Genomic DNA, 12,934 nt, shown 5'->3' with positions numbered 1-12,934 from the left:
CCTCGACCCTTAGGTCGGTAGCCGGGGAGGCCTTGGTGCACGTGCTGGTAGTAGAACCTGGGCAGTCCCGCCCATGCGGGTGAGTCCTTGGAAAGGAGTCTCCCTTGCCGGGTGCGATGTAGAACAAAGGCCTTACCTTGGGCTTAGATCGATGTTTGACTAAGTCCTTCAGGTCCTCTGGAGGCGATTTCTGGAAAAGCTCCCTCCACCTGGCTAGCCTGTTCTTCAGAGACCTAGATGACAAGGCGTTGCACGCAGGACAAGCTTGCCAACCAGCAACGTAGGCAGAGGGCGTGGGGGTCTGAAGTTGGGAAGAGCCCATCGCAGGATGGTTACCTGCTGAACCCTGTGGAAGACGGCATGCACCAGGGGGAGCGTGACGCCTGAGGACCGAGTACCTATATGTTAATAAAGACAAAAAAGACAGAAGAAGAATCCACGCGTGGAATTACATGACCGAAGCCAAACCCAGGAGCGATGGTGAATTCGGCCCGTTCCAGTCGACACAGAAAAGGGGTCTGAGGTGTGGGACCAGAGGGCGGAGTCAGGCAGCGCATGCTCCCAGGGACACACCCCAGCGTGCCTCTAAATTTATAGAGGAAGAAAGTTTTTCTGGTGAAAACAGTTCCGTCTCCCGTCCCTTGGAAGGGACGCCGATGCAGTATGGAGGAAAGGGGGCGGGATGTAAGAGTAAGTGGATTAAGCATAAAATATGACATCTCCTTAACATACACCCATGGTTATTTAGTTTTGTGGTCTTTGTTTGGATCACAAGGAATTGCCAAAATGCCTCTTCTGCCTCCATGCGGTCTTTGCAAAGGCAACAAAGTCACTTGCGTGACTGGTAACCGTTTTAGACTAGATGAGTGCCTCCTAGAAATCTCACTCCACATCCGTGTGTATACGCCAAAATGAATGGAGTTTGGCTTGAAAATTCATATTGGATCCCTGCCCAACACGTTTAAAGGTCCACAGCTTTAGATTGGCGGGCAGGCAAACCCCATATCCTTGCTTGTGCAAAACTAAAGAAACTGTTAAAAAGGATTTCTAGAATCTGGCCTGGTGGACAGATTTTAGGAGGCCACCATAGGTATAGTGAACAGGGGGACTCGGAGGTTAGCCAAACACAATCAAGGTAAGCGTGGAGAGTGGTCAATGCTTAGTCTCATGAGAAAGTGAGTGGGATCAAGAGTCCACACAGTGAAGCACACAATAATTCCATTTATACAGGCAAGTACAAAAATACTCCATTATAGGCACAAAAACACACACTAGGAAATTAAATAAGCAAGTAGTAATATCACACAATACTCCGTTATGAAACATATATACAATCACCTTTAGGTTTTTAGAAATGCATACAACAACTAATTGAAGGCAGGTAGAGCTGCAGTAGAAAGAAATCAGTTCACAAGAAGGATACCCTCTACTTTCTAAGTCCAATCACTATGATGTATGCAGCATTGTGATCCAAAAGTCACAAAGCTTCTTAGGAGAGGGTACTGATGTAGGAAAATTCTTTTGGTGGGGAAATAGAAGATATTCAACAATGTTCTAGGTCAGTAAACTTGTATTCCTGTCTTTTAGATAAAAGGTTTTAGATCAAAAAGCGATGGGATGGAATAACCAGTTTATTCCAAGGAGGACAGGGGAAGGTGAATGCATTACAATTACTTACCCCATGACTCCGATCTTTCCAGATGACTAGATAGGTAATGGGTGGGAGGTGGCCACTTGAGGTAAGTTTTCCCCGACGTTTGTTCTAGTACAGGATGTCTACAGGATGCGGGTCAGAGGATTTCTTTGTCAGGCTGCTGGTGCAGAATGCAGCCCCCGGCAAGCAGGATTCACTAATGCAGGACTCCTTCTGAACACCTCACAGGACACAGGGAAGCGACTTCCACCAAGGGTCACCAAACACAGCAATGATGGCAGCCATCACTCCAGTCACGGTCAAAGAAGACCTTCCAGAGAAATATCCCTTGAAGCTGAAACTCAGCAGGACAGCGACTTGTGACACAAACGGATGACGGGCAAAGTTCTAGCAACGATATAGAATGGCGACGATTCTACGAGGTAGCCCACTGGACAGCTGGATCCTAGAGAATTCATTGAGACTGGTTGGTCCCAGCAGTCCAAGGGTTGAAGCACTGCTCAGGGCCTTCACAGATCAGGTAGTCCAGAAGGGCTTCACCGGGCCAATCCCACTAAGGGATGGCAGGCCAATTCAGTAGTCGTCCACAGATCTTCAGTCTGCCAGACTACACAGGATACTTGACTCCAACGCAGATCTGACAAAATGGCTGCAGTAGGAGTCCTCTTATCCTAAATACAGGCTTGAAGCAAATACATGCCAACCAATGGTAAGGCTCTGCATGATTCAAACAGCCAGCAGTAGTCCAATAAGCAACCACTGTGGGTTTCACTCATGCCCCACACCTAGACTCTCTGGCACCCCAGAAGTGGAGTGGGACCAGACAGTCCGACCCACATCCTGGGTCCAAAACACCAAGCCAGCAGTAGCCAGCAAAAGCAGCAGCTTTCCTGGGCGAATCCATGACCATATAATTTCCTGATCATAGGAGATAGGAAGGCGGCCAAACAAGAATATGGCGAAAAAACAGGGAATACATTTATGGCAGCGCCGTACTAGCGCAATAGCCATGTGTAGTAGCCACACGTGATAAACGCAAATGTGCAAACTAAAACTAATGTAAACATTGTAAAATGTAATTGCTAGAGAGTGGAGAAGGGGGGCACCACCCTTAATTCAAACGATTTTTACAAAAGGATGTATTGAAACCAGATCGAGGAGTTCTAAGGAGTACTACGGCAAGGACCTGGGCACTAGGGGGATTAGTGCAGCATTATATATCCTAGAACCCAATTACTTGAAAACCATGTGCTCAACATGCTCTACGAGATCGCTTAGTGCAACGTTACCATCCGTTTGCATAGTTCAAGAGAACAGAATGTTAATTTAAAAACTGCATCCATGGTAACAAAGTGGACAGATGTTTAATTTTCTCAACAGTGGACAGTACTAGTATAACATGGGTATGCCTATGCATTTCCGACCAAGTCCGTCTTCAGGGCAACCTTTATAGAGACATCAACACAATGTAAAAATGTATACATATCAACACAGTGTAATAAAATGTACAGATGCACAATAATCAAAAAAAAAAGAAAAAAACAAAAAGATATACATCATTAGGGTCTAGTGAGGGGAGGTTCATTTGCATGAATTTGCTGACCAAACACTCAGGCAATATACTAAGAAGCCCTGCTACCAAGGTGTGGATTGATATTCTTGAACCCTAAACATGGGGTCTAGGAAAATATGCCAAACATTGCCCAAAGAGCAAGGTTTGAAACAAATATGGAAAAAAAGGATTGCTAGTCAGTCTGCTTGACTTGCTTTACCCATCTGTAATTGCAAGGGAATCCAACCAAAATGTTCTCCAGCAATTTTAAGGAAGTGAGCATAGGTGGCATCAGAAAAATAAACTTTCCCGTCCTTTGTCAGCAGGCACCTTCTAAACTGGTTATCCAACTCCCTTGTTCACAACCACCCATAGCTTTCCTGGCAGTTTATCAAAAGTAGAGGATGCTTAAAGGACATCATTTATCTAGGAGTCATGTTATCATAAATAGTTCTCTTTTCCTGCAAAGACATTACGATTGTCAAATAGGTACAAATAAGTAACCATTACAAATTTCTTACCTCTTTTTCCTCTGGGCAATAAAGAGGTCCAGTGGGATGTAGTACAGCTTTCTGGGCATAATAGAAGAGCTCAGATATGTTCTTCAGGTTTTTGGCTGAACACTAAAAAAGAGAGTGGTTTAGACAATTTATCTGAAGCCTCCCATCAAGCTTATAGTAACACAAAAAGAGGCTGCCCAAAAAGACGGGGAGGACTGGAGGGCTGGAAACACTATAACAAGGGGGTTTGTCCTACCCTCTATGAGTCAAAAAAGGGTGCACACAATACATCAAGTGCACGCTGGTTTTTAAACACTTATGGGTGCCCATGTGACTGGGGCAACCATGTTACACTGAATTACCAATAGAACTATTTGTTTATTACAACGGTTACCTTGCACTGTTTTGTATATATCAAAATTTAAAATACTTTGCAAAAAAAGAAAAAGCATCAGCTAAAACTAATAAATGCTGACACTTGCTTACAAATTCGAGATATGTGTTTTTCAGTAGCAAACATGTTGTTTTCTTCAAATCATGGTTGCCCCAATCACATGGGCACCCATAAGGGTTTAAAAACCAGTGTGCACTTGATGTATTGTGTGCACACTTTTTTGTCCCATCAAGCTTATAACATTCAAGCCAACATCATTTTATAATAATATGTAGTGCCAGAAGTGTTTGTTGGTTTGACAACGGACTGCAAAATCTGTGTGAAGGTCTATGCTGTGCTAGGGCAATCAGTCTTTCCACGGTGTTCGCGGTGTTGGAGAGGCAGAGCTTCTGCATTAAAACACTGGCCTCTTGCTGAGTGTGCAGTGTGCCAAAGTGTTTGGTGTACGGTGTGCGGCATGTTGCTGCCGAGGACGATATAGACAGCCGTGGACAAAGGAAAGCCAGTTAGTGAGTCGGTGCCCTCTAAATCTGTGAATGAAGGAATGGTTGTCTTGTTGGGGGTAATCTTTGCCAGCTAAGAGTAGATATCCCCTGCGTGGCAGCAAGCGTTCTGCAAGTTAATGTTCAAGTTATTTATATAGAGCACCGTCACCAACGGAGTTGGTCTCCAGGCGCTCAGGCGGATCTGTAAAGGAGGGTTAGTGGGTGAAGAGGGCATATGAAAGTGAGAAGGTGATGTTCTATTGGCAGCTTCAGTTCAGTTTTCACCGTGTGCTGAGCTCGGGTGTGTATATAGGATCGAAGCGATTCTTGTGTGCTGCTGTTGCAATTTATTTGTTGATTGTTTGTTGTTGCGATGTGGTGAAGTGCGTGCAGTTTGCTGTGAGAGAAGTGGTTGTGTGTGTGTTTGTGTGAGTCACGTATGCAGAAATGTGAGGTTTTGGTTAGTGGGTTATATGTCTCTTAATCCTTGTCGATTTGTTTAATATGTCCGGTTGTCATACTGTTCTCTTAAATGTATGTTGCCCAATATGAGATCTCTCGTAAAACATGCTACCTAGGTAGCTGCTATGATTCAGGACTCAGACTTGGACATTTGCGCCCTTACTGAGACCTGGAGTCATGCTGCAGCGGATCCCATATTGTCAGACTGGATAGGATTTCGAGCAGGGGAGGGGGGGCTGCACTTATTATTAAATCACATTTTAAAACCTGGGAATGTAAGATTGACTCTATACAGGGTTCAGAACTTTTGAGGGTTAAAGTATCCATTAGTATACCACCTTGAATGTTGTGATATTATCTAGAGCTCCTTCAACTGACCCCACTTTTGCAGCGTCTCTTAACAGCTCATTACTGGCATTCCTTAAACCAAAAACTAAACTACTTCTTGTGGGTGATTTTAATTTGTGGTTGGGATGTACTACAGATGTGCTAGCTAAGAATATGGTAACTATCCTTGATTCCCTTGAGATGCCTCAACATATTCGAGTTCCAACGCATATCAAGGGCCACACCCTGGATTGGGTTTCGACTCTTAATCTTAGTCTTATTGATCAAGAGGTGCTCGTCTGCCCTTGGTCTGATCATTCCTGCATTTATTTCTCAATTCAGATGGATTATGAAAAGAAAGCGCCTCCCCCTAAAATATCCATCCTGACTCGTAACCGTAGGAAGTTAAACCTCAGACATATTGCGGAATGGGCCGCATCTCTCAACGAAAGTTTAGTAGCACGGACAATCTTGATGAAATGTCTTGCACCCTTTCTGAGGCGATGAGCTCTATTACAGAGAATTTAGCACCATTGAAAATTAAATCAATATCTGCAGAGGTACGCAACACATGGTTCAAGCAAGGAGCTTCAGACACTTCGATGAAAACCAATCTTTTACACACCTGGCGCAAAAATAAAAATTGTACGGACCTTATCACTTATAAAAAAGCTGCAAAGGTCTATAAAACAGCAATTTACTTTGCCAAGAAGGAATCCTTTGACACCAGGATTATAGAGGCCAAATCAAATAGCCATGAATTATTTAAAATCTTAAAAGAACAGGCTCATGCACCCAGACCTGCTCAAGCTACTTTTAGTAAAGACGAGGCATGGTGTACGGAGATTCAATCCGCCCTATCCAACAAACTGGCTAAAATTAGAGAGGGTATTGAGGCGAAGAAACTCAATCTATCGACTCAGGGTCTAGAAAAGAGTCCCTTGACCTCCACCAGAAAACCAGAGGAACAAGCTGTGTTTAGCTTTCATCCCATCTCAGAGCAAGACTTGTCTAAGATAATTACTAATTTAAAAAGCAAAAGCTGTAAAGGAGATCCTTGCTCCTCGCTTATAATTAAAGAGTGTTCCCCGGTTCTCATTACAGCTTTAACCAAGTTCGTCAATGCCTCCCTTTTAGCGAATAAAGTTCCCGGCAATATAAAAAAAGCATGGATTACTCCATTGCTAAAAAAACCTAATCTCTGCCCCCTCACCGCTTCCAATTATAGGCCCATTACCAACACTCCGTTCTTGTTGAAGATTTTGGACAGAGTGGCCTATAATTAGATTGCTATCTTCCTGGAACAAAATCCGATTTATCACAAATTTCAATCAGGGTTCCGTTTGAATCACGGCACCGAAACAGCCCTGTTGGCACTCAAATCTCATCTTCTACAGAGGATGGATGGCGGTCATATTTCTCTCCTCATGATCTTAGATTTGTCGGCTGCCTTCGACCTGGTGGACCATAACATACTGTCCACCAGGCTAAGGCAGAATGCTAACTTTTCGGAGGAAGCAACAAATTGGGTCTTCTCTTTTTTGAAGAATAGACAAAACAGAGTTGCAGAAGAAGAACCAACTATACTTACGTATGGGGTCCCTCAAGGAGCCTGCGTGTCGCCATGCTTCTATAATATATTTATGATTCCCTTTTTCCAGATGCTCGAGAACGAGGGGATCCTATTTGCAAACTATACGGATGACACTCAATGTGTCATCCCCATATCTGGTTCCCATGCAGAAGACGAAGCAAGAATTAATGAAATATACAAGAAAATTCAGGATTGGATGGTACTGAATGGTTTAGCCATAAACAGTTCAAAAACTGAGCTTCTAATTACTGGCTCAGAGGCCAAATTAGATAAGCTAGGACCTAGTTACAAATCCTTCATTATAGATGGCTGCCATATTGAGGTTATGAGTAAGGTGAAAACTCTAGGCATTTATTTGGACAAACTTGAGTATGCCAGCTTTAAGAACTGGGTTAAGTGTCAATGAGGATTGCTTTATCAGAAAGATGGAGCTGAAATGTTAAAACGCTTGCTAGTAAAAACATCTATAAGATGTGGGCGGCTTTGAATCAAACCCTTGGACAGCATCAGGTCTGTATTCAGTCCTCTGCAGTTGATACACATACATGGGTTTCGCATTTTAGTGAACTCTATGCGGCACCAATTAATAGCACCTCCTCGCACACATCTGGCATCTTAGCACCCTTCAACCTTTCGTTCGATGAGTCGGAGATACTGCAACTTATAACAACTGCCAGTAAGTCCAAGGCAGTTGGCCTGGATGGTTTGTCCAATTTTGCCATGCAAAGGCACCCTGAATTATGGGCTTCCATTCTCCTTCACATCTTTACCGCTGTCAATTATCATCAAAAATTACCACCTACATGGACTCAAGCAATAACGGTACCAGTTTATAAAAAGGGCGATAGTTATCGCCCGATCTCATTATTGGACGCCCCAGGAAAAATCTTCTGTAGAATCTTACTGAGAGAACGGAATGAGTGGGTTGAAATGAAATCATTACGAGATCCGTTCCAGTCAGGTTTTGTGAGAGGTTTGGGGACTATCCCAAATATTTTCGCTCTTACTATGGTGCAAGCCCAAAAACTAGCGCAAAGACAACAGTTATATCTGGGATTTATTGATTTCAGAGCCGCTTTTGACTCAATTGATCGTGAGCGACTCTTTCTTAAACTCAGAGAACACGATTGTCCTCACACCTTTTTATCCTTAATTACACTGCTCCACTCAAACACATCCATGCAAGTGTGCATAACCCTTGATGGGATACTATCACCAAGGATAGTCACTCAAAGGGGTTTAAAGCAGGGATGTGCCATGGCCTCCTTCCTGTTTAATTTCTATATATTAGAAATTGGTGAATTTTTGACCAATTGTGTGGGAGATCCCCCTAAAATAGGTACGCAAAAAGTCCCGTATTTGTTATATGCGGACGACTTAGTTCTACTATCACAGACCCCACGGGGATTGCAAAACATGCTAGAACAACTTGGCAGTTATGCTCAGGCTAACAACCTTAACATCAATACACAAAAAACTCAAATAGTCATCTGTAACCCGAAGAGAAATTTTAATGCAAGCAATTATAAATGGCAATTGCAGCAGTGCAAAATTCATATTGTTGACCAATATCGATATCTAGGTGTAATTATACAACATAAAAAGACACTATCACAATACAAGTGCGAAGTAAGAAATAAGCTACAGTCATTGGTATCTCAATCGCAAATACTTCTTCGCAAGTTTGGGAAGTTTTCAATGAAACACATCATTATGTTCTATAAGATGAAGGTAACACCCATCTTCTTATATGGTGTTGAAGCTTGCCTCCCTAAAGATCGTATATTCTGGGATGGCATAGAGTCCTCCTATTGGAAGCAAGTAATACAACTCCCAACATGTACACCCATAGCGTTGATTCGCTTTGAGCTGGGTCTCACATCTCCTTATTCACAGGTGGTGTGGAAACAATGCGCTTTCCTTTGGAAAGCGCTAACTGGTCTAGAGACTCCAACTATTCTGAAGGTTGTAGCTCACAATTTAGTTACGTCAAACAACCTCTTTCCACGAAAATGGCGTAATCATGTTTTAGATGCTCTTAGTGATGCAGCCATATCCATTGATTTACTCGTATCGAATCCCAATCGAAGCAAAAGTTAAAATATTTCAGTATGACTGGGCAGAAAACATAATAAAATGTACAACATATAAAGACTTCAATGTTCTCCTGTTTGGATTGAAGAAGCATGGGATAATGGCAACTTATCTTGGAAAATTTCCATGCCCTCAACTCAGGAGGAAGTACATGAGATTTAGGTTGAATCTATACATCACACGTGACATATTATGTAGGAGAAAAATTATTTCAAATGAGCAAAACTATTGCCGGTACTGTGAGAACACAAATCAGATGGAAACCGTGCAACATTTGCTGACAGATTGTGACGCAGTAAGTGAGGCAAGAAGCAGATGCTTCAAGGATAAATTGATGCTTCAGAATCACCTAACCCAATTTCAAAAATGGCAAACACTTTTCTCCAACCCAAGAACTTCAATACAAATAGCAATTGTCCAATTTTTAGACATGGTATTGCCGGACACCCTCCTAAGTGAGGATGAAAATCCTGTTTTGTAAATCATAAAACAATGACAGCTGTGATTCAATTTTATTCCAGGGATAAGGGAGTTAACTGTGATGCTGGTGATGTAGTATTTCATTCTTTTTGCTTTTTTATTTTATGACCTTCGTTCTAATTTGGTTGATTCATCAGGAAGTGTCATTATTATCAGTAACTGTTCTTTTATTATTCTAATTGGTGATTATGTGATATTTCATTTTATGTTCTTTCTCTATCATGGATGATGTTGATGGAAAATGACTTGTATTATGAACTTAAGATGAATTTTGGTATGCATTGTGTAAATTTGAAAAGTTGTTTTACTACTAAAGAAATAAAAAAATAAAAAAAATAATAAGATTTTCTGACATCGCCATTTGCATTTTGTGTTATGCTAATGGGAATATTATGGCGTTCATCCTCCGTTCCAGGGACTGGAACGGTGGATACCGGCCCAGCAGCCCAAGTTATCAGCCCAAGCGAAGCAAGGGTGGATAACTAGGTCTCTGGAAATGGGGGATGAAGGCATTAGAGGATTGGCGTCCCGGTGTAGGAAGGAAAATCCTTTTCCAAGATGGCCACCATGGAAAGGGAAGGCAGGGGTTCATACAGGGCCCCTCTTCGCTTTCCATGGCAGCCAGAAGAAGGCAAAAAGAGAACCCTATGACCATATTATCAAGAGCACGTTTTTCTTCCCTTTCAAATCTATCCTAATTTCGAATAACTTTACCACAAAGCCAGCCCCAGGTGGACATGGCCACTTTAATCCTGTGTTTTGTCCCTTGTGGTCATGGCCAGTAGCCAGATTGTCCGGGTCATGACCTTATTCCATGACCCAGACAATCTGGCCACTGCCCATGTCCACAGGCTACCCCTCAGTCACTAAAGATATACCGCTATTTTTGTAGCTCCATTATGACACTTGTCAAAAAATAAAACACTGGCACATTTCCAAAACCATGCTTGTAGGTCCTTGACAATGCTCCTTACGCAAGTTTGCTGGAAATCCACCCATGTTTGATTTTTTCAAAAGTGTCAAATGTATGCACATACAATCGTCATATAACCTAACCCCCACTTGACAAATTCCATTCAGACTTTACGAAAACGTTTATATCTAGACCTATAATCTTTTTGCAAACATTTGTGTAGATTTGTCAAATAGCACCACAATATTTTGGGACCCAACCCTCCAATTTTGCTCCCTCTTGACAGAATCCCACCAAACTTCGCAAAAACATTTATATCTAGATCTATTATCAGTTTGCCAAATGAAATGTAGATTTGTCAAATGGCTCCTCATTTATAAGCCTTTACATTATTTTGGCACCCCCGCTCCAATTTTGCCCCCTCATGACAGAATCCCACCAAACTTTGTAAACTCATTCCGAATCAGGTCAGAAGTATACATGCAAAGTTTCATGCAGTTCTATTAAGTGGCGCCAAAGTTATAAGCCATTCAAGAGCTGCATTTCACCAACCCTGTAAAGCTGAGGAGTCCGCAAACTTTTCAGAACTGTGCGCGAACATCCGAAATGTTTGCAGACTTTCACGGCAAAAAACACCTGATTTTTGCTTCTTGCAGCCATATCCCATCCTCATGACCCCTCACCTCCCCAGAGATTATTTGATAAGTTTGATAAGTGCAATGTTGTGTTTTTAATAGGTTTTTACCGCGATTTTCTCGGACACCGGCAGATGTCCGCGAATCCAAGATGGCGTGCGTTTCCAAAAATCTGATGCACTTCACGCTCTTCACCATCCAATCAGCGAACACATTGCATGTCCGCGGACATCACGCAAGCCGATTAGCCAATCAGGACACTGTCTGCGGAGCGATCAGGGAAGTATGTCCGTGGAGCGGACATAGATATCACTAATTTTTTGTGACCTACTTTTTGGTCATTTTTTAAAAAACTACTGGAGGATTTTCACCAAATTTACAAAAGCACACTTTCAGGACGAAGCTGCTGCTCCTGCCGAAAATTTTGTGAAAATCCGTCCAGCGGTTTGGGCTGTAGGCATGAGCAAAGTTTTTTTCCCCATTCACTATAGGAAAAAAATACATTTTGGGACCCTCCCTATAACTTTGCCCCCCCGTGGACCAAACCTCACCAAACTTGGCAAAGAAAATTCAGAGTGGGCCATATACTTTTTTTGCAAAGTTTGGTGAGCCAGCCTGGTCCAGGGGGAGGGAAGTTATAAGCCGCCCAAAAAGTGCTCTTCCTATGGGATTATCAACTTAACCATAACTACACAGCCACTACTGTGGCTGTGTAATACACACATACATACATACATACATACATATATACACATAATATAAATAATATAAATAATATATAAGACATTGGAAAAGATTACAGAAATAGAAAAACAATTAAAAAAGGTACCCGAGACCGAAGAAGGTAAGAGGTTGGGGAAGAATATGGAGAAAAGTCTCAGTGAGTATGAAGAAGAAATAAAGCAAAGGAAACAGAGAAAGTTTCTAAGGGATAAAGAAGATTATGAGAGAGGGAGAGTCTATACATTTGCGAAAAGATTTGACCAGATGAGACAGGCATCCCTATCCAGGCCGGCAAGTTCAACCGAACCAAATGAAGAGGAACTCAGCGATAATGCACTAACCTCAGAATCAGATCTGACAAGCAGTGAAACTGATGAACCGCATGTACGTATGAATTTTTTAGACGAAATGCGTTTACTACGCCAAGACGGCAGAAAGAACAAACCACAGAGAGGTGGAAATCAAAGTCAAGGAAGAGGCAGAGGCGGCAGAAAACCACGACGAGGGGGAAGAGGGGCAGGCAATGCAACGAACAGTACCCCGGCCAGATCGCTGCGCTCTGGAAAATAACGGAACAAAAAAACAGACCACATTCTTACCCCCAACCAGACAAAAGTACTTAATCTAGGTCTAAACTTTTGCCCAAAGGCAAAAAACGATTATGTACAGACAAGAATTGACTTTGATAAATACATACGCAAAATTCGTTTGAAGAAATTCTTCGCCACAAATCAGTATAAAAAACGCCCAAGAGAAAAACAAATGGGACATACTGAGGTTCAAATCAAGGAGTTAACCGCTTTGACAGACCTAGTAGACCTGGAGAGAGGCATATCCGTGGGAGATCAAGGTGAACCCGTAGCTCTACAAGAGTTAGACATCAGAACAGATTGGACACCCAAAAGTCAATTGAAACCCATGTCCAAATTTAACCCTGTGGCAAACCTTGGCAATAACAGAGGCATTTCAGAGTTTAGTGATTGAAGATCTGAAAAAACTTAGAAGAAAGGAACAGAAAAACATCCGCAATGACAATTTATCATTCACAGACAGACAGGCATTGAAAGAGCTGCATGAATTAAAAAACTGTATCATCAAACCCTCTGATAAGGGACGCAATA

At 42.3% G+C, this 12,934-nt stretch overlaps 1 protein-coding gene across 3 annotated transcripts in view; it reads right to left on the bottom strand.

Moving 5' to 3' along the window:
* RHOT1 (ras homolog family member T1) overlaps nt 1-12,934 on the bottom strand; it is a 1,148,557-nt gene that overhangs the window by 773,146 nt on the left and 362,477 nt on the right. For all 3 annotated transcript variants that reach the window (XM_069654964.1, XM_069654963.1, XM_069654965.1), the window contains exon 8: nt 3,728-3,829. In XM_069654964.1, the coding sequence (XP_069511065.1) occupies nt 3,728-3,829 (102 nt within the window). The remainder of the gene's footprint in view (nt 1-3,727; nt 3,830-12,934) is intronic.

This window comes from Ambystoma mexicanum, chromosome 3q (genome assembly GCF_040938575.1).
Source record: "Ambystoma mexicanum isolate Mex_15411 chromosome 3q, UKY_AmexF1_1, whole genome shotgun sequence".
In the NCBI taxonomy this organism is placed as follows: domain Eukaryota; kingdom Metazoa; phylum Chordata; class Amphibia; order Caudata; family Ambystomatidae; genus Ambystoma; species Ambystoma mexicanum.
The sequence above is the reverse complement of the archived record's forward strand: the minus strand, read 5'-3'. Positions and strand labels throughout refer to the sequence as shown.